Source organism: Tupaia chinensis, unplaced genomic scaffold (assembly GCF_000334495.1).
Source record: "Tupaia chinensis unplaced genomic scaffold, TupChi_1.0 Scaffold000057_1, whole genome shotgun sequence".
NCBI classification, from domain to species: Eukaryota; Metazoa; Chordata; class Mammalia; order Scandentia; family Tupaiidae; genus Tupaia; species Tupaia belangeri.
Window position 1 is genome coordinate 7819244 of NW_006159515.1, and position 21954 is coordinate 7841197.

At 39.4% G+C, this 21954-nt stretch overlaps 1 protein-coding gene across 1 annotated transcript; it reads left to right on the forward strand.

Moving 5' to 3' along the window:
* Window positions 1-4810: 4810 nt before the first annotated feature.
* On the forward strand, window positions 4811-6279 carry OXGR1 (oxoglutarate receptor 1). The gene has a single exon (XM_006141552.2). It carries the CDS (start codon window positions 4822-4824, stop codon window positions 5833-5835), a length of 1014 nt encoding a protein of 337 aa, XP_006141614.1. The 5' UTR covers window positions 4811-4821; the 3' UTR covers window positions 5836-6279.
* The last annotated feature ends 15675 nt before the right edge of the window (window positions 6280-21954 follow it).

Sequence of the window (21954 nt, forward strand, 5' to 3'; positions counted from 1 at the left end):
AGAGGACAGCTTTTGCCTGGTCCCGAATTTACCTGGGTTAAGAATTGGCCTGTTTTGGGGCCAGCAATTAGCGTAATAGCTATGTCGCTGGACTCCCATGAGTCCTGGACCTGGTGGTTTAAACTCACGCCACTTGCATGTGCATGCATGCCCAAGATCCAGAGCGTGGCCATCCTCTCTGGGGGTGGGGGGTGATTTCTCTCTTTCTGTCTCTCTGCCTCTCTCTGTCTGTCTGGCGTGCCCACGCGCCCTATAGCAAAATCCTCTCCAAAAAAAAGAAAAAAAAAATTATCTGTTTTCCACCACTATGAAGTCAATTGAGTGCTCAGATATGTAGACCAGGGAACCAAGATGAGTCCTTGTGAAAGAAAGGTCTATTCAAGTTCTTCTTCCTACCAAGACACTATTGAGACATCTCCCTAGTCCATTGGTAGCTTGGGAGAAGGACAGACGCAAGTAGGTCAGCATTGAAGCAGCCCCAGAAAAACCCAGGGGAGGAGAGAGCGGTGGGGAACTGGGGGGATTGTTGGATGAGGAATTACTGCCAAACAGGAAAAAAAAAAAAAAAAGAAAACACCTTTTGTCATTAATTCTACTTTACTTGCTCCCTCGAGATGGGCAAGAATACTCAGTGAAATTACAGTACCATGAGGAATTTTACCAGTTCATGGGAAAAAGGGGATTAGTGTGCCCATTTATTTTGCTGTACAAGCATTTGGAAATCCATAGTTTTTCATATTATGCATTTTCCGTGAACATTTTGAAGACCCTCCTCTATGCTGCCCCTTGAACAGACATTTCTGATCCTGCCTTCTTTACCCCACAGAATCTTGAGATCCTGTCTGTGAGGTCCACGGGTGTGCTGGCTGGCATGAGGATAGCGGTACGCAGATTGTACACTCCCTAAAAACTGACAGCCCGAAGCTAGCTAGCTTCAAACAATCACGATGTTTTCCCAATTTTCAAAGGAAAAAAATAGACTCTAAAATGATAAATAGTTTTTACACAAGATTTTTTCACACCTTGGATGTTCGTGTGGCATACATATAGTTTAGTTCACACTTAAATATCGTATTTGGTTTTGTTGAAGTTTAATACATCATTATTTTCAGTTTATGAAGAGCCCATTAGTTCTAAATAGATAGTGACCTCCCAGTTTGAGAATCGTGGTTGTAGCAAAAGAGGGGGGGAATGCCCAGAATTGTACCACGTTGTTCTTTAATATCCTGTAAGTGAAAATGATTTGTAGGTAGGCTGTCTGCTGTTCTGCACTGGGGCAGTGATTGCATGGGACCCTGGGACTAGAGAGAAAAGAATCTGCCTCTTTCTATCTTGTTTACAGGCCAGAGCAGTTTCTGAATGCCGTTCTTCACGCATATTTTGTAAATTCAAACCATGCTTTCGGTGAGGTTTGTGGAAGAGAGTTAAAATCTCTTAGTCCATCCCCACCCCATTCCTTACGATTAATAGGTTAGTCAGTCTTCAGTAAATCCCAAGTTGAACAAACAATAAAGTGGTTGTTTCTGCCTACAACCTGTCTTTTCCTGATATGATTATTGCTTAATACAGCCTCAGAACATACCCAGGGGTTTATCTGACAATAACAAGAATTGTAATTTTTGCTCCTTAATTTAAAAGTCATTAAATAACCAAGCTTTTGTTGTTGTTTTTAATAATAGTTGCCACTTCACTAGCCATTCAGCACATAATATTCAGCCTTTACTAAGCACCTTCTACGTGTCAACCCCTGGGGCAGGAGGTGACTTGTGTTTCTGCTTTCAAGAAAGGAGCTGATAGGAAAAGACTGGATTGAACTCCCTTCCCTTCTCTCTCCCAGCCACGTCTCTTGAACTAAATTCCAATTAAACCAAGTGTTCTGTCTGGAGAATTCTTTGGGGTGTTACTAAAACAATCTTTGCATCTTTGCTTCAGAAACAACAGGAGCAAATCGGGGGACCTCTTGATGTACCAAGAACAACTTCTAGGGAGTGTGGCTCAGGAGGTCCTTGGCTGTGACCATTTCTTAGATTTTAGCTACTGCCTGCTCAGCGGTACAAGCCCATTTAAGGCAGATGGCCAAGGGAAAGCTGTGCAGGTGGGCTTCTTGGCCCCGAGCTGTCCTGCTGGTCAGCAAGGACTGATTTCTATCACCACCAGTGCTGTGTAGGTGATGGTTCTATGAATAATGCTTCCAATTAGAGTAAAACTTGACAAGAAGAGACGCGTTCACTTTGGGTCCCTGTTCCATGGTCCAGGGATCACCAGCTTCTCTCCTTGAGGGTCTTAGGAGCCGCTCAGAGGCAAGTTTCATGTCCCTGGTCTCTTCTTTCCTCAATTCACAAAGAATAAAATAATACGTCTATAAATGTGTTCTGATCGGCACCCAGACTAAGTGAGATCTAGAAGAGTATATGCAAGTCCAGTCAACAGGAAAGGATTCTACTAATTGCAAATTTCTTAAACTGGGCCATTCTGAAACACACCTCTCCGCTACTGTGAGGAAATGCGCGATGGTGAAGATTTAGTGTCAGATCGCAGTAGCAGGGCAGACCCTGGTGTGATGCCACAAGCCCCACACCCTCCTAAACCTTATTTTAAAATGATTTCAGTCATTTAATCCTCTTTCAACCCAAAGATGTAGGTACTATTATTATTGACCTTTTAATCCTGGGTCACACCATGACCATGATTTATTGAGATAGTGTCTAACTCATCTCTATTCTTCTGTGGCACTTACAATTTCCCTCGTGTCTGCTTGCAAAAGGAAGCCCAGTTCCGCAACCAGACTGACCTAGTCAGTACCTTGGTTCACCACTAAGTGTCCCCTTAGACACGTCATTTGTTTCTCTGTTTTTTTTTTTTTTCCTCATCTGTTAACTGCGAGTGATCACAGTACTCCCTCACCAGTTGCTGTGAGGATTAAGTGAATTTACACCTAAGCTACTTCGAGTGCTTTGTGCATAGGTGGGGCTATTATTTTTATTAGTAGCTATTTTTCCTTGTCTGCTTCATTTTCCCATACCCCTAACATAGCTGCCGGGTGGAGCATAGAACTCCCCTGCACATTCTGAGCGATGCCATCTCAGTGCCTTTGCACATGCTATTCCCTCTGTCTGGAATACCTTTCCTCCTTCTTCAACTTGAAAACATTCTACCTCTTGTTAAGTTCAGTTTAAATGTCCCCCTCCTCAGTGAACTTGATTTAGTGTCTTCTTTTACGCTCCAGGGAGCTGTTCCTTCTTTTGTGATCTCATCTATTAAATAACTTCCTGATTAATAATTGTGTAACAGTAAATGAGTATGTACTATGTATTCAGTGGTGTGCCGCGCATTTTTCTTACTTTTTCTTTTTTAATATATTGACAGCTCCATAAGGTAGGGTTATATTTTGCTAAAATAATTGTCTACGTCTATCTCCTTTAGTAGACTGTAATAGTGGCTTATCCATCTGTGTGTGTTATTCATTTTGCATCTCTAGGACCTGGAAGAATGCCTAATTAATACACAGTAGTCACTTCATAGATATGAAAATGGATGCATTTTACCAACAGCTATTTACATCCAAATAATAAGCTAATTATAAGTAACTTCTATTAAATAACTGTTGTGCTTTCCTCTTTGCAGAAATTCACTGTCAAAATTTTAGCAAACACTGATAAGCTAGAAGGAAGTTAAAATCACGCTCCTCCTAACCCTAGAGAGTTTAAGCAACTTGCTTAGCCACATAGAACTCCTAAATGACTAAACTGAGCATCAAGAACTAGCCATCTGGCTTCAGAGCCCACGCTCTTAACTGCTATTTTATATTGCCAATCCTCTTTTGCCCCCCCAAACTCACACACCTACTCAAACGAAGTATGTTGGCTGGTAAAATGAATTGGAAGAGATGAAATGTGAAATAAAATCTACCATACAGGCAATGTTACAATGCATGAAATCTACATTTTAAAAATCTGTGGCTTTCAGTCCTTTTATGTCCTTATACTTTTTGTTCTGTCAATTATTTAGGGTAATTCTAGTGAAAAATTAATAAAATGAGATCAAGAGCCAGCACAGAAAGGGTAAGATAGAAAGAGAATGTCTCCTAAGCTGGACAAGCATGAGTTTGAATCTTCTCTAAGTCACTTGATATGTTAACAAGCTAAGTGATGTATAGTGATTGAATGTATAAAAGAAGTTTATATATATGTATGTGTGTGTATGTGTGCATATATTTATGTGTGTATATATATATATGTGTGTGTGTGTGTGTGTGTGTGTGTGTGTGTGTATGTATCAGGGACAAGTTGCAAAGCCTCTCTCATCTTAGTATTTTCTGTAGAATAGAGACATTAAGAAATACGTTTCAGAATTCTGTGTAGTGTAGAAGTAATGGGGTAGCAGTGAGCATGGCACTTTCTTAATGGTTGGTCTTATTTTGTTAAGTGTCTAATGGTGACACCCTATGGCTTGCCCAAATAGCAACCCTGCTAAATTGTTTTCCACAGCTATACGTGGCTTTTTTTTCCCCCTATTCAATTCTTCATTTTAATTCTTATGGTAATTTTATGTTTATATTTTTATTAGATGTCTTTAGTAATTTGCCTCACAGTCATTTTCTTAGAACTTCAATATCTTCTCCACAGGGTCTCTTTTGAGATTAAAGAAGAAGAAGTGTCGAATTTAAGTTGTTAGAGCAATTTTCATTTAAAAGTAGTTCATGGTTTTCATTACCCTACCACCAATGCTTTCTAGTTTCCTTTATCAGTGAGTCACTTCTCATTGGATTCATATTGCCAAACCAAACTCTCTTGTTTTCTTACAGGATGAAAAGAGGCCACCATGAACGAGCCATCAGATGACCTAACGAATGTTTCTGATTTTCCTGATTATGCAGCTGCTTTTGGAAATTGCACTGATGAGAAAATCCCACTCAAGATGTACTACCTCCCTGTCATTTACAGCATCATCTTCCTTGTGGGTTTTCCAGGGAATGCAGTAGCAATTTCCACTTACATTTTCAAAATGAGGCCCTGGAAAAGCAGCACCATCATTATGTTGAACCTGGCCTGCACAGACCTGCTATATCTCACCAGCCTCCCATTCCTGATTCACTACTACGCCAGTGGCGAAAACTGGATCTTCGGGGACTTCATGTGCAAGTTTATCCGTTTCGGCTTCCATTTTAATCTGTACAGCAGCATCCTCTTCCTCACCTGTTTCAGCATCTTCCGCTACTTTGTGATCATTCACCCAATGAGCTGTTTTTCCATTCACAAAACTCACTGTGCAGTGGTAGCCTGTGCTGTGGTGTGGGTCATTTCCCTGGTGGCTGTCATTCCTATGACCTTCTTAATCACATCAACCACCAAGACCAATAGATCCGCCTGTCTTGACCTCACTAGTTCAGATGACCTCACTACTATCAAGTGGTACAATCTGATTTTGACAGCAACCACTTTCTGCCTCCCCTTGGTGATAGTGACACTTTGCTATACAACGATTATCTACACCCTAACCCAGGGACCTCAGAAACACAGCTGCCTGAAGCAGAAAGCACGAAGGCTCACCATTCTTCTACTCCTCATATTTTATATATGCTTTTTACCTTTCCATATCTTGAGGGTCATTCGGATTGAATCTCGTCTGCTTTCAATCAGCTGCTCCATCGAGAATCAGATCCATGAAGCTTACATCGTTTCGAGACCATTAGCTGCTCTGAACACCTTTGGTAACCTGTTGCTCTATGTGGTGGTCAGCAACAACTTTCAGCAGGCCGTCTGCTCATTAGTGAGATGCAAAGCTAGTGGGAGCCTCGAGCAAGCCAAAAAAATCAGTTATTCTTACAACCCTTGAAATACTTCATTTACCCAAGCCAAAGTGGAAGCCTTCTCATACATTATCTATAACTTCTAAGAAGTGCAGAATATCTCCCTCAGTGGAACTCCCAGTAACTATTGCATATCCACATAATTATGTCCAACAGCCAGGGCAGGGCTGGTAGGGGTTCTTTGCAATCTATTTATTGAGATCCTGTCTTACATAAATATAAGAATAGGATGCATGCATATCTGTGATGTATTCAGACACGGAATTATAAACTAATTGGATAGAAGGAAACCAGTCTTTTCACCCCTAGTTTTACATGTTTTCATACCCTGGGACCCATTTGTATTGAACCACTAGACTATTCAAAGCATTATTTGTATCTTTCTCAGTATTTATTTTTGACATCTCACATCTTTGCAACTTTTTTCCGTCCAACTTTGCTTTTGAGATTATTAAACTAGGTATTAGTCAGGTCTGTAGGTTAAAGCAAGCCAGTAAGATACATTTGAAATAATTCAAGAATGTCAGTGTAAATAGCTGAAATTAGTACCTGTAAGATATTTGAGATATTAAGACTTCATTGTTGTGGATCATTTTAAAAGTTGAAGAATTTATAAAAATTACCAAGTTGTACTAGTAATGATCAACATGTCCTGGAGAAAGAGGAAAATGTTGAGAAGCAGAAATACTTTCAAACATGTAGTTATGAGGCGTTAATGAAATCTAACATTGTTTTTATTTCTGTGGGAAAATATTCTGAGAGACACTAATTATCTTTAAATATCTTTCTCTTTTGTGACTATAATGAAAATATATCTTTTGAAGCAACTAAAGCTATTTTTGAATTGTGTGTGTGCTTAATTATCAGTAAGTGTAAATATTTGAGAAAATGCCTAATCTAGTTATTTAAAACCCTAGTAAATGTGTTGATTCAACTAATAAACTTATTTTAAATCACAGAAGAGGTTGGTTATATTTTTCTGTGAAAAAGTGACTTTAACACTACTAGGAGAAACATTTTCTCCATGATTAGAGAACAAAAGTAAGTTTAAGAATCAGTTATAGTGGGAACCAGCAGGTGGCATGGTGGTTAAGGTGCTGGACACTCCCACATGGCTGACCATGGTTTGAGTCCCAGACTTGGTGGCTTACTTTCTCACTTTCTCTCTCTCGTCAAATTAAAATAAATGAATGAATAAATACATAACTATTAAAAAAAGGAGAAATCAGCTATAGAATAAGGTAGGAATACATGACTTAAACAGAGGAAAAGGTACCATAGACATTCTTGATGACTTTCAGGTTCTTCTAGACGAATCTCTCTGACTTAGACCTACATGAGATATTCATCAAGGACCTCTGACAAGCAGGAGGAAGAATAAAGAGGGAAGCTGATGGCTCTGAACATGAACTTTTCTGAATTACGGCCCCCAATCTAGCCACTAACTTCTGAGCCACCTTCTGCTGTTTTTTTTTTTTTTTCTTTATTTATTTATTTATCTATTTATTTTTTTATTTTTTTTTTGGTGAGAGGTTTTTGCTATAGGGTGCATGTGCTTACCAGGAAAACAGAAAGCAAGAAATCACCCCCTCACCCTCCTCCTCCACTCTCCTCTCAGGATCTTGGGCATGCATGTACATGCACCCAGCCTGAGTTTAAGCCACCAGGTCCAAGACTTGAACCATGGTCAACTACATGGGAGTCCAGCGACATAGCCATTATGCCATCTGCTGGTCCCTCTGTAGGTTTTTTGTTTGTTTGTTTGTTTTACAAAACATGGAATGAGCTATTTAACTAGAGAACCTCCAACTTGTCCATCTGGGTTAGCTGCACAGCATGGAGTAGCTTTCAGAGGTTCACCTGGAACCTGAGTATCTCTGTAGATTTTCTCTTTCTGCTCACTAATACCCAGCCCAGCCTCTAGGCTATCAGTTAAGGGCAGCCACTTAATGGACACTGACACAGTGGTGAAATACAAGGAGGCTGAACCACATGGGAAGGTTCTTGGTTAACATCTGGAGCCCTCTCTTGAATATATCAGGCATGCACATGCCCACAATTTGGGAATGGCTGAAGCTAGGAGTGGATTGCATTGTCAAGACCCTCTGGGGAATACAGTCTCTCTTGCCCATGGAACAAGTAAAGAAATAATTAAAAAAAATTAAAATAATGGGGACCAGCAGTTGGAGTAATGACTGTCACTGGGCTCCCATGTAGTCGATCGTAGTTCGAGTCCCAAACTTCATGGCTTAAACTCATGCCTGGCATGTGTGGGTGTGTGCCCAAGATCCCGAGAGGAGAATGGAGGAGAAAGGATTGCAGCATGGTCATCCCTCCCTGGGGGGTGATTTCTCACTTTCTGTCTTTCTGTCTCTTTCTGGTGAGTGCAGCACCCTAGGGCAAAAACCTCTTCAAAAAAAAAAAGAAGAAGAAGAAGAATGAAGTGTGACCAGAAGATTTCTCACGCAGAGAAAAGCTACTTCCTTCCTTCATGTCGTTCTCAACTTGCTGCAGTTTCTGTAATCCTTTTCCTCTTCCCACCAATGTACAGAAAAAGAAATCTCTCTTTTTGATACAAAGTGTTCTCTTTATCTATGGTTCCTGTTTTGCTCTCTTAGGGACCTTGTGCCAGTGCTTAATCCTACTTTTTCAAATTTTTAACATTTTTATTACCCTGGATAATTGACCTTAGCTTGGGGGCATGCATAATTTTCTATTATCCTCAGAATACCTACCCTTGATTCAGCTCTTCTGTCGTTCTATTACCTGACCTTCTCTATGCAGTTGCGGGTTAGGTGCAAGTGACACTCTGCCCTCCAGGGTTCTGCCAATGGAACATAATCACAAAGATCCAAGCTAAATTGAATTCAAAGGGTCAATTTTATTTTCCAAAATAAAGAGTTCTGGGTTAATTGAGCTAGAAGATGCAGGTTTGAGCTGAGGTCAGAAATAGGGATTGATGATACTTCTCAGACTAGAATGCCACTTGCTTGGCCTTGCCTCCTAGCACCAGCCACAGGCAGAGAAAGTACCAGAACGAAAGAGCCGAGTTCTGACTGTCTGCCAGAGATGGCTCTGCCTGGTTCTGCCTGTAGTTGAAGAACTGTAAGCTTCCAGTCAGGCTCCTTGTATCAGAATAAGGGTAATCCAGGTAGTCAGGCTCCTTGTACCAGAATAAGGGTAATCCAGGCAAACCTGTCTTGTACTTTTGAGACACAGTAATCTCTCCACTTTTTTTTTTAAACTTGATATCAGGAAATTTTTCACATAGTCACAAAATTAGAGAAAGTAGCAAAATGATCTCATGTACTCAGGTCTTAATTTTACCAATAGTCAACATCCTAATATTCTTGTTTCATCTAGCTCTTCTCACATTTTTTGGTTAGAATATTTAAAAGTATATAGCAGACAACATATAGTTTTAACTAAAGCTCTTTAACAGTGTGACCTCTTTTAAAACATACATAAGCAAAACAAAATAAAAAAGATTTCCTAATATTATTGTCTAATACTAATATATAATAATTTACTTCCTTTGCCTAAAGAATGTGTTTTCTAAAGTTTTTTTTTTTCTAAAATCAGGATCCAGCAAGTTCCATCTGTTACATTTGATTGATATGTTCCTTAAATTTCTTTTAACTTATTTGAGTTTCCCTTCCCTTTATATACTGTCATTAAATTACTGAAGGTATCAAGTCACTTATGCTGTAGAATTTTCCACACTGAGTTTGGTTGTTTTAATTCCATTTTATTTATCATGTTTCTTCAACTCCTCATATTTGCCACAATTCAGAAAGTAGAGCTAAAAGTTAGAATAGATGTAGATTTTTTTCCCCTCCTTCCTTTCCTGTGTCACTCAGTCTTCCTTCCCTGTTTCCCTCAAATCCTCCCTCACTCCTTTTTATTTTCTTTTTATAGGAATACTAATACATCTCAGAGGTGTATAGTTTCTGACTGCCCTAAACAGATGAAAAGGGGATTCAGGTATAACATCCAATCTTTCTATCATAAATTTCTCCATCTGCCTTTGCCTTCGTAGTTTTCTGTCCAGTTTTATCAGTTGCTTATTGTTTTGATCCACTGGGCAATTTTGCCCACAATTTGGGAATGGCTGAAGCTAGGAGTGGATTGCATTGTCAAGACCCTCTGGGGAATACAGTCTCTCTTGCCCATGGAACAAGTAAAGAAATAATTAAAAAAAATTAAAATAATGGGGACCAGCAGTTGGAGTAATGACTGTCACTGGGCTCCCATGTAGTCGATCGTAGTTCGAGTCCCAAACTTCATGGCTTAAACTCATGCCTGGCATGTGTGGGTGTGTGCCCAAGATCCCGAGAGGAGAATGGAGGAGAAAGGATTGCAGCATGGTCATCCCTCCCTGGGGGGTGATTTCTCACTTTCTGTCTTTCTGTCTCTTTCTGGTGAGTGCAGCACCCTAGGGCAAAAACCTCTTCAAAAAAAAAAAGAAGAAGAAGAAGAATGAAGTGTGACCAGAAGATTTCTCACGCAGAGAAAAGCTACTTCCTTCCTTCATGTCGTTCTCAACTTGCTGCAGTTTCTGTAATCCTTTTCCTCTTCCCACCAATGTACAGAAAAAGAAATCTCTCTTTTTGATACAAAGTGTTCTCTTTATCTATGGTTCCTGTTTTGCTCTCTTAGGGACCTTGTGCCAGTGCTTAATCCTACTTTTTCAAATTTTTAACATTTTTATTACCCTGGATAATTGACCTTAGCTTGGGGGCATGCATAATTTTCTATTATCCTCAGAATACCTACCCTTGATTCAGCTCTTCTGTCGTTCTATTACCTGACCTTCTCTATGCAGTTGCGGGTTAGGTGCAAGTGACACTCTGCCCTCCAGGGTTCTGCCAATGGAACATAATCACAAAGATCCAAGCTAAATTGAATTCAAAGGGTCAATTTTATTTTCCAAAGTAAAGAGTTCTGGGTTAATTGAGCTAGAAGATGCAGGTTTGAGCTGAGGTCAGAAATAGGGATTGATGATACTTCTCAGACTAGAATGCCACTTGCTTGGCCTTGCCTCCTAGCACCAGCCACAGGCAGAGAAAGTACCAGAACGAAAGAGCCGAGTTCTGACTGTCTGCCAGAGATGGCTCTGCCTGGTTCTGCCTGTAGTTGAAGAACTGTAAGCTTCCAGTCAGGCTCCTTGTATCAGAATAAGGGTAATCCAGGTAGTCAGGCTCCTTGTACCAGAATAAGGGTAATCCAGGCAAACCTGTCTTGTACTTTTGAGACACAGTAATCTCTCCACTTTTTTTTTTAAACTTGATATCAGGAAATTTTTCACATAGTCACAAAATTAGAGAAAGTAGCAAAATGATCTCATGTACTCAGGTCTTAATTTTACCAATAGTCAACATCCTAATATTCTTGTTTCATCTAGCTCTTCTCACATTTTTTGGTTAGAATATTTAAAAGTATATAGCAGACAACATATAGTTTTAACTAAAGCTCTTTAACAGTGTGACCTCTTTTAAAACATACATAAGCAAAACAAAATAAAAAAGATTTCCTAATATTATTGTCTAATACTAATATATAATAATTTACTTCCTTTGCCTAAAGAATGTGTTTTCTAAAGTTTTTTTTTTTCTAAAATCAGGATCCAGCAAGTTCCATCTGTTACATTTGATTGATATGTTCCTTAAATTTCTTTTAACTTATTTGAGTTTCCCTTCCCTTTATATACTGTCATTAAATTACTGAAGGTATCAAGTCACTTATGCTGTAGAATTTTCCACACTGAGTTTGGTTGTTTTAATTCCATTTTATTTATCATGTTTCTTCAACTCCTCATATTTGCCACAATTCAGAAAGTAGAGCTAAAAGTTAGAATAGATGTAGATTTTTTTCCCCTCCTTCCTTTCCTGTGTCACTCAGTCTTCCTTCCCTGTTTCCCTCAAATCCTCCCTCACTCCTTTTTATTTTCTTTTTATAGGAATACTAATACATCTCAGAGGTGTATAGTTTCTGACTGCCCTAAACAGATGAAAAGGGGATTCAGGTATAACATCCAATCTTTCTATCATAAATTTCTCCATCTGCCTTTGCCTTCGTAGTTTTCTGTCCAGTTTTATCAGTTGCTTATTGTTTTGATCCACTGGGCAATTTAAAAAATCCTAACAGTCTTCTGCTTTTATTATAGTAGTATGACTTTTCTATAAAGAAGATCTTTAACCCATCGAATATCTTGTACCCTTCAACTCTTAACATGCATCATTTCCACCAATCAGATTTTGTTACTCTTCCTCCTTTGTGAAGATATAAGTAAAAAAGAGATATGGAAGTTGCCTCCCTATACTTCCTCAAGGAGACAGTAATTGTTGACACACTTTTACAGAATTTTCTTTCAGTATGGGCCACATTGTTGTTCTTTTACTTCTCTGAGATTAACCGTTAAGTTTATGATCCACAGGTTTGGTGCTGGCCCCTTAAGGAAGGGGACTCACAGAGAAGATTGCTTCCCTGCTGTTCTGCTTCTCCTCCCAGCTCATGTCAGTGCCCTTAGTGTCCCTTGGGTTAGTTCAGGCCATTTTAATTTTCCTCCAGAAAGCACTGTGAAGGGACAGAACAAAACACTAATTAACAAGACTATGTAGTACTTAGACCAAATATTCACTTCCTATTCTAATTTTCTTTTCTTTCTCTTTCTTCCTCTTTCTTTCTTTCTTCTTTCTTTCTTTCTTTCTTTCTTTCTTCTTTCTTTCTTTCTTTCTTTCTTTCTTCTTTCTTTCTTTCTTTCTCTTTCTTTCTTTCTTTCTTTTTTTTTAATTAGAGATTTTTGCTATAGGGTACATGCACTTACTGGAGAGACAGAAAACAAGGAGAGATCACTCCCCCAGGGGAATGGCCATACCACAGTCCCTTTTCCTCTATTCTTCTCTTGGTGTTTTGGGCACACATGCACATGTGTTCAACATGAGTTTCAAGCCACCATGTCCAGGACTCAAACTACAGTCGGCCTTGTGGGCATCCAGTGCCTTCACCACTACACCACCTGCTGGCCCAATAATTTTTCCTTTTAAATTATATCCAGCAACATCCTTCAATATAATCTATTTGCTATAATACAAGGGCCTAAATGTTATTCAGCATCATCAAAATACCTGAAGAATGAGAGATCTTCTATTAATAAGTTTCCATGAAGAAATTAAACTATAATATACACTGATCTATTTTTTATTCTTTTAAATTCTACTTTCCATGCTTCTTTCTGAATATTTTCTATTGACCCATCTATATCTTGTGCTATATATAATTTGTTATTAAGGGCACTCATCAATTTTTTAATTCTAATTTATTTACATTTAATCACTGTACATCTTTGAAGCACACAAAATGAATATTCCCAGTAAGAATACACTGTATTAGTCTAGTCAAAGATATTATCATACACATTACTTAACACAAAATTTTCTACTTTTGTATCTATTAAATGTTTCACTTTTCATTTTTGCCCCTTGATTCCTTCCTTTTCACCTCCATGGCTCTAATTCTTAAATTCAATATTCTAGGTTTTTACTTATAAAAAGTATTGTGTCTCTCTTTATTAATCCTACTATTTCAGTATGTTTCTTTGTCTTTTAATCCAGTTTGTTCATTTTTTGCCCCATATCTTCTAGAAGTAAGTCATCTTAGTTATTTTAAAGTTCTCATTTGCCCTACAAACATTTGACTTACCTTTAGGTTTACCATTTACTTCTTTATTGTATTTTTAGTTATGTATCATTTTATTTTTAAAATTTTTAAAGAGGTTTTTGCTATAGGGCACACGCGCTCGCCAGACAGACAGAGAGAGCCAGAGAGACAGAAAGTGAGAAATCACCCCCCAGGGGGTATGGTCACGCCGCAATCCCTTTTCCTCCGTTCTCCTCTCGGGATCTTGGGCACGTACACACACGTGCCTGGCGTGAGTTTTAAGCCACCGGGTCTAGGACGTGAACCGCGGTCGAGTATGTGGGAGTCCAGCGACATAGCCATTACGCTAACTGCTTGTCCCTTGTTTGTTTTTTTAGAGACACTTTTTTCCATAGGGTGTGTGTGCTTGCTAGAGAGAGACAGGGACAGAATATGAGAAATCACCCCTCGGGGGGATGGCCAGGCTGCAATCCCTTCTCCTCCCTTCTCCTCTTGGGATCTTGGGCACACATGCACATATGCCCAGTGTGAGTTGCAAGCTGCCAGGTCTGGGACTTGAACTATGATCAACTACATGGGAATCCAGTAATGTAACCATTACACCATCTGCTGGTCCTCCATTTTATTCTTTTGATTTTATAGGGTATATACATTATTTCAATTATCAAAAATAAATTAAATTTTAACAGAACCCAATCTAGAATTCAAGAGTAGCACTCACTTTTGGGCACAGTCTTTACTCTTTTTTTTTTTTTTTCATTTTCTTTATTTTTCTTTTTTAGAGAGAGATTTTTACTATAAGGTGCATATGTTTGCCAGAGAGACAGAGAGAGATAGAGAGACAAAAAGCCAGAAATCTCTCCCCAGGAGGGGTTGCCTTGCTGCAGTTCCCTCTCCAGTCTCCCCTTGGGACCTTCGGCACCTATGCACACATGCCTGATGTGAATTTCAAGCTGCCAAATTACAGTCAGCCATTTGGGAGTCCAGCAATGTAACCATTACACCATCTGCTGGTCCCTCTTTCTTTCTTTTATTCTTTCTTTTGAGAGACACCCCCAACAACATCTTAAAATTCTACAATCCCTGCTTTTCTCAGTCTTATCTCAGTTAGGATCACGGGCACATGGGCATAGCTGGTATGTTCAGGTCAATTGGGGATCCAATTCTCAGGCCTTTCTATATGGCTCCAGTGTTACACAGCCGTGCCCTACCACTGTACAACTGAGGCTTGGACTCAAAATGTACAGCCTTCTGCAGTCCTCACTAGATGAGTTAATCAGGTGTTAAAGAGATTTTTCCCCCACCAGGCTGAGGGGGAAATGTGCACTATTACCGCTTGATGACTATTATTTCCGTTCTCATAGTTGCCTCTTTCTGGCAAGTTTCAAGTAGTCTCTACCTATAAACACAGCCCTTAATCCAGAAATCACAGTGAATATATTTTTGTCCTTATTTCCACCATGCTTCCATTCCCTTGGTGCCTGCTCCAAAGATTTCAGGTGTTTCAGTTACATCAAATTTTGACCTCTTCCTTCTTGGCTCAAAGAAACCATATTGTTCTGCTTAGACTCCAGATCTCTGCACCCCACCGAGGGCGTTACACCTGGCAGAGAGCTGGGATGAGTGTGGGGCTCATAGTGTTGTTCTATCGAAATATTTGACCAGTATGTTTTGTCCAGTTTTATTGTAGCTAACAGTGAGGGAGCCTCTCCCTACATTCCATTTTTAATTATCCCAAGTGAGGAAGAAGAACGTCTGTGGAATGTTTCCTGCCTTTTCCATGAACACTTTTTACTATTTACCTCCTAAAGTGTCAGAGAGCCTTACATGAAAACATGGAAGTCTAACCATAAGTTTCTTTCGTATTAAAATAAGAAAGGGAATGCAGCTACTCCTCACTTACTGACCTACCAGTTTAATGACCACCACTCAGACTGATGATGAGTTCTCCAGGACCAGGAATACACCATTTTTTTTTTCTCTCTCTTCTTCTTCTTCTTCTTTTTTTTTTTTTTCTCTTCTTCTTTTTTTTTTTATTTCATATTTCCACACACCACCCCCACCCCCACACCTGGGGTATGTGTGTTGAATGAGAGAGAGAGAGAGAGAGAGAGAGAGAGAAATTATCCCCCAAAATGGATGGCCATGCCACAATCCCTTCTTTTTCATTATTCTCTCAGGAGTTGGGGCACGCTTGCACATGAGCCCAGCATGATTTTCAAATCATGCGGTCTAGGACACAAACCATTGTTGAACATGTGGGAGCGAGAGATTTAACCACCGTGACATCTGCTGGCCCCAAGAATTCCCTTTTCTAGTCTTTATCTCAGTCCCACAGTCAGTCAGTGTTCACTACACAAATGTTTGCAGTCATGCAAGACTACATATGTCATGGATAAATTTTTACTTTATGGTGCACCTTTAGTAGTCTTCATGATAAATGAAAATGATTATGTTGGATTTTTATTATTGTGCTGTTACATGTCTTATCACATTCAAGCATTTATATAATGTATGCTTTGTGTATGGATAGAATTACATTATTCTAGTGTAACATAGCATGATAGCTATTGAAAAATACATGCCCTATGACACCACAGCATAACAGAGAATGTCTGCCCTTAAGCTCCTCATTTATCAACCATTTCACTTAATGGCCTAGTCCTAGGAACAGAACTGGGTTTTAAGTGAGGAGTGCCTATGTAATCACAAAGATATTGGAAAAGTTGTCAACATAAAGCTCATGGATGAATGGCAAACCAAATGAAACCAAAACTGATAATGCAGAGAATCCAGAGACAGGGTAATGCAGCCTGCTTAACTCCAAACGCCCAGGAATTAGAGCAATCAGCTACGTCTGAGAGAAGTTTACAATTAGGACAGACAACAGGAACTTTGATGTAAAGCCTAGAAAGCAATCTCACTTCTAGATACTCTCCCTTGTCTCTTTTCTACAGTAGGGGAATCCTAGGCTTTTCATTTCTGGAGCAGTTGAACCAAAAAGCGTCTTGACCTGAGGACAATATATAGAATTAAAGGCAGAATAAAAGTGAAGTCCCCCAAAGTGATAAGTAGCACTTGGCTCTGATAACACGACAACTCATGTTTATATTTTCTGGTGGGGTATTAGTGGAGTCTTTTCTGGGGAAATGGAACCTAAGACAATGACAGATATAACTCACGTAGCACCAGTGACGTGTTGGACTCTGTTTTACTGACTTCCTTCACAAGTACAGGCAGACTAATTTCAGCACCTGTGTGCAAATTAATACACTAGGTTGCTTTGCACCATAGGACAGACCATTCTGGACACCAGAAGCTGAGGAGCAGCTGGGTGTGCTGACTATACCACAAGGCCTGCCAGTTGATCTGCCTTGTCAACTCTGCTTCTCAAGGCCTTCTTCTTCAATATGAAGGGATGGCCATAAAAAACAAGGCAAGAGAAGGAAGTCAACAGTAAGAATCAGAGACTCCGAAAGAAACAAACAAGAGGAAGAAAAAGCACTCAGGGAAGCAGAAACACTGTAGGGAGCCTAAGGAAATGTCCAACAAAACAGCAATTAATACTCTCAGAGACATCTTTGACACAGACCAGGAGGTTCTAACTAATGCACTGTTAAAAGAACAGGAAAGAGTTCTTGATTACTAAGCCAGAGGAGGTTAGTGGGGTTCTTCCAAATGCCCTCTGGTAACTGCCTGCAACTTGATGTGTGTTTTGCCCCAAGGAACTGGGGTACTCCTGACATCTTCTTTCTACTTATTCTGTTTGAAATTTAAAAGAAAGTTTTAGCTGCTAATACTATGATGCCCAAATCCTCTTCTGAGTTTAGCTTGGTAAAGCATTTTCAGATTTTTTATTACTTTGTACACTTTTCAGAGGGTTTGGAGGATTTTTTTTTTTAAGTAGTTTTTGCCTTAGGGCACATGGCCTCCCTGGAGGGAGAGAGAGAGACAGAGACAGTGAGAGGAAAAGTGAGAAATCATCCCACAGGGGGATGGCCACGCTGCCATCCCTTCTCCTCCATTCTCCTCCTGGGCTCTTGGGCACACCTGCAAATTCATGTCTTCCCCTGCTGGACCTCTGGGTGTGTTCTTTGGAACTGATAGACACTTTGGTCAAGCCCTCTCAGATTTGGGGCTCCCCCAGTATATGTGGTCACATTTATTTGTGTTTCTGGCACCTAGCAAAATGCTCAAAGGTATGACAAAAATAACAACAATAAAAATGAGCCTCTTTTAGAATGAGAAATATCTGCTTTTCAATCCCAATTTTTACTCAACCAATTCTGGATATGGAAAATTCATGCTTAAATTGAGTCTTTGTATTGCTTTTGAAGAAAAGAGAAAAGATTTCTGTTTCTGGTAACATGCTAGATTAAACTTACTGCACAACCTTCCAGTTGGAGACAATGAAAATGGCTAAATAAAATATTTTCATAAACATTGATAAGAATGCTCGCTGAACTGGTAAGGAACTAGAGAATCCACACAGGAAAAAGAATAAATATAAAGCTAAAAACTTAGACGTCAGCAGGCAGCAAATGCAGCAATTTTGCCAACAGTACCTGCAAAATCCTACTAGTTTTTTAACCTGTTTTGCAATCTGTGTTGGGATGTGTGCAGTGATCATACATCCTGATTTGCCCAGAATAGTACTATTTGATGTTAGTTAACCAGGTGTAAAGTTCTCGAATGATATATGGCCACCCTAAACATGAGAGAAAGGACATAAAACACGCAACTCAGTGAAGGCGAGGATTGCAATAGGAGATGCTTGCAAAAATCTGCATGCCAGTGGGCTATACTTTCCATGTTAGGGTGAATGACAAATAAGGTGATGGAACAGAAGGGGACAGCATATAAAATAGCTTGTCTTTACTTTGACACTGTGTAGAGGGAAAATGAATTTGCCCCTGAGAAATCATAATTGGCACCAAGTTCACACATAAAATTGTTGTTACCTGCATGTTAAAAATGGAAGTTCAAGTGAACAATTGATCTTAAAGTGATTTCCAGATGGGTAATACCACAGGCAACTGGCAGAAGCATATGCAAAACATCTCTAAGGGAACACAACTTTAACCTAGGTCACAACAAATTCCTATTGGTAAAGTTTGCACGGAAAATGAGAAACTCACATTAAAACAGAAATCACAAGAAATGCCAACAAAAAGACACAGTGATAGATATATACCTAAATTGGAGGTTAGAAGACTCAGACCCTCAAATATTACATATTTGAGAAATACCAGAAAGTGACTATAAAATAGGATGTTTTATTTTGTTGAAACAATAAAAGAAAGGCTTGAAGAAATAAGTGGTAAAAATGAGAGTTTGAAAATGATTAAGAAATATGAAAATAGACTTCCAGAAATAGCAAATAAACTGAAATGGAAAAGATTAGTGGATTGTTAAAACAGAAGATTAGATACAACAAAGAGAGGATTAACAAACTGGAAGTGAGATCAGAAAAACTACCTGAAATGTTACCAAAGAAACGAGAAAATAAAAATAGGACAAGTTAGACCTAAAGTAGATAGTAAGAAGGTCTAACATATGTATGAACAGCTATATAGGAGGTAAAAAAGACAACAGGAGAAAAATATTTGAAGAGATAATGATTGATCATTTTCTAGAATTATTAAAAGCCTCCAATAAACTATTATCCCCAGCCCCAATAGATAAATGCAGAGCAGATTAAAGAAAAGTACAGTGACCAACAGATGGCATAATGGTTACATCACTGGATCCCCATATGTCCAACCACAGTTGGAGTCCTGGACCTGGTGGCTTGAGATGCACACCAAGCACGTGTGTATGCATGCCCAAGATCCTGAGAGAAGAGTGGAGGTGAAGGCATTGCTGCATGGCCATCTCCCTTCAGGGGTGATTTCTCATTGTCTCTGTCTTCCTCTCTCTTCAGTGAGTGCACATGTTCTAAGACAAAAACTTCTATCACCTCCCAGCAAAAAGTGCAAATTAAAATCTTCCTCCCCAAAATGAAAAGGACAGGAGGCAATAGTCATAGGAATTAATTTTTAAAATAATTATACATTTAATTTTATTTATTATTATTATTATTTTGGAGAGATTTTTGTTATAGGGTGCATGTGCTCACCAGAAAGAGAGACAGAAAGCAAGAAATCAATACCCAGAAGGGATGGCCACACTGCAATCTCTCTCCTCCATTCTCCTCTTGGGATCTTGGGCATGCATGCACATGTGCCTAGCATGAGTTTAAGCCACCAGGTCCAGGACTTGAATCGTGGTTGACTACATGGGAGTCCAGTGACATAGCTATTATGCCAACTGCTGGTCCCTATTATTATTATTATTTTTAAAATTTGCTACAAGGCACATGCACTCACTAGAGATAGAAAGTGAGATGCAAACCACCAGATATGAGACTCAAACTACAGTCGGCCATGTGGGAGTCCAGTGCTCCAAACACCATGCCACCTGCTGGCCCCTGTCATAGGAATTTTAAACTCCTTACATGTACACATTATGAAGACCCTGTTCCCTGGCAATAAAAGGAGCTCCTTGATTATTCTCAATTCTGTTCTCCAGGAGAAACTTCCTTTCCACTTTTCTTCACTTTTCAGGAGGCTCTTTCTTACTCTCTCTCCTCTAAGGTGGTGTCCAAAGCTTTAGCCAGCATCAGAATCAACTGGAGATCTCGTTTCAACACAGATTGCTGGGCCTTACACCTAGAAATTGGTTCAATAATCCTGGGTAATTTTCATTTCCGAGTTTCCTGGTTGATCCTGATGCTGCTGCTTTGGGGGCCATACTGTGAGAGAACCATTGCCTAAGTCTCCATCTGAAACAGACTTTTTTCCTTATTTTCTAGAGTTTTTTTTTTTTTTTCTTTGCCTTACAGCATGTATGCTCACTGAAGAGAGAGAGACAGACACAGAGAAAGGGAAGTGAGAAATTGCCCCTCCCCCCAGGGGGAATGACTATGCCGCAATCCCTTCTCCTCTATTGTCCTCCTGGGATCTTGGGCACACATCTATAGACACTTGGTGTGATTTTAAAGCCACTGGGTACAGGACTCAAACTGCAATTGGCCATGTGGTAACTGCTACACCATCTGCTACCCTTCATGTAAAAAGCAGTTTACTTATTTATTTTTTCCATGAAAAAAAAAAAAAAAGATAGATAAAGAGGAATTGTCACCACCAACAGGTTCTCCAAGCCATGATCCTCTCCAGTTTCAACTGGCCTGGATCATGGACATGGATACTTGCATCTGGCATGTTCAGGGAGGTCCTAATATGTGAACACAGGCCCTTTCTCATGAGGGTCCAGTTATGTCACTGCTGTGCCATTCCCTGGCCCTGAAATGGGCTTTGAGGAGTATACCCTTCTTGAAGGGGCTCATTTTTTTACTGCCAGCTTCTTATAGGGGCAAGTTTAGAGGCCTGAGAGCTATTTTATAGTCATGAACTTTTAGAATCAGATTATACTTTACTTAGTAATGTAATTTCCACAAAAACTAGGTAGATGTCTCATATTTGCTTCTGGTAGAGTTCATATATGAATAGCCACACTAGTTCTTCCTTAGACATAATTCTCGATCTTATTCATATCTTCGCTCTCAGCTGCCCAGGTCTCACCATTGCCTTTGTCAGTGTGATGACTGGTACTTCTCTGTCATCTCATGAAGTAACTTTAGGTTGGAAAAAAACCCCTTAATTTGATCTTTGCCACAGGGCCTAATCCTTCTGTGTGACTAAGACTTCCTAAAGAACCTTTGTTGCTTAAAGCTTTCTTCATTCTAACTTTTTAATCTTGGTTGAGAGAACAAAAAGATATAAGAAAGAGAATAGAGGAAAATACTTGAAGAGATAGTGGTTGATCATTTTCCAGAATTATTAAAGGCCCCCAATAAAATACTGTTTCCAGCCCCAATATATAAAGGCAGAGCCGATTAAAGAAAAGTGCAACATAAAATCTGTCTCCAAAAATGCAGGACAGAACAGGAGGCAATAGTCATAGAAATTTTAAACTCTTGCCATGTAAACATCATGAAGACCCTGTTTCCTGGTTATTAAGGAAGCTCCTTAGTTTTGCAATCTGGCTTTAAAAGTACATGACTATTGGCCAGGAGGTGGTGTGTTGGTTAAGGCATTGAATTCCCACATAGCTGACTGCAGTTTGAGTCATGAACTTGTGACTTGTCTTCTCACTTTCCCTCTCTTTCTCTTCTTCTGTCTATCTCTGGTGAGCACACGTGCCCTATAGCAAATTTAAAAATAGCAATGTTAAATAAAATTAAATAATAATTCTTTGAAAATTCAAAAGAAAAATCCATGACTATAAAATAGCTCTGTGTAGATCCTTAAGTCTTTTAATTTTTGGACCCTCTCTACTCCTCTTATTTCTGTTCTGAGGACAACCACTTCTTGATTGGATTCCTTTCTTTCTTTTTATACTTTGATATAAGCTGCAAGTGGAAACCAACACATACCAACATTTCT

Excerpts from the sequence above, each read along its gene's own strand:
- OXGR1 (XM_006141552.2), top strand. The coding sequence starts at position 4,822 with ATGAACGAGCCATCAGATGACCTAACGAATGTTTCTGATTTTCCTGAT.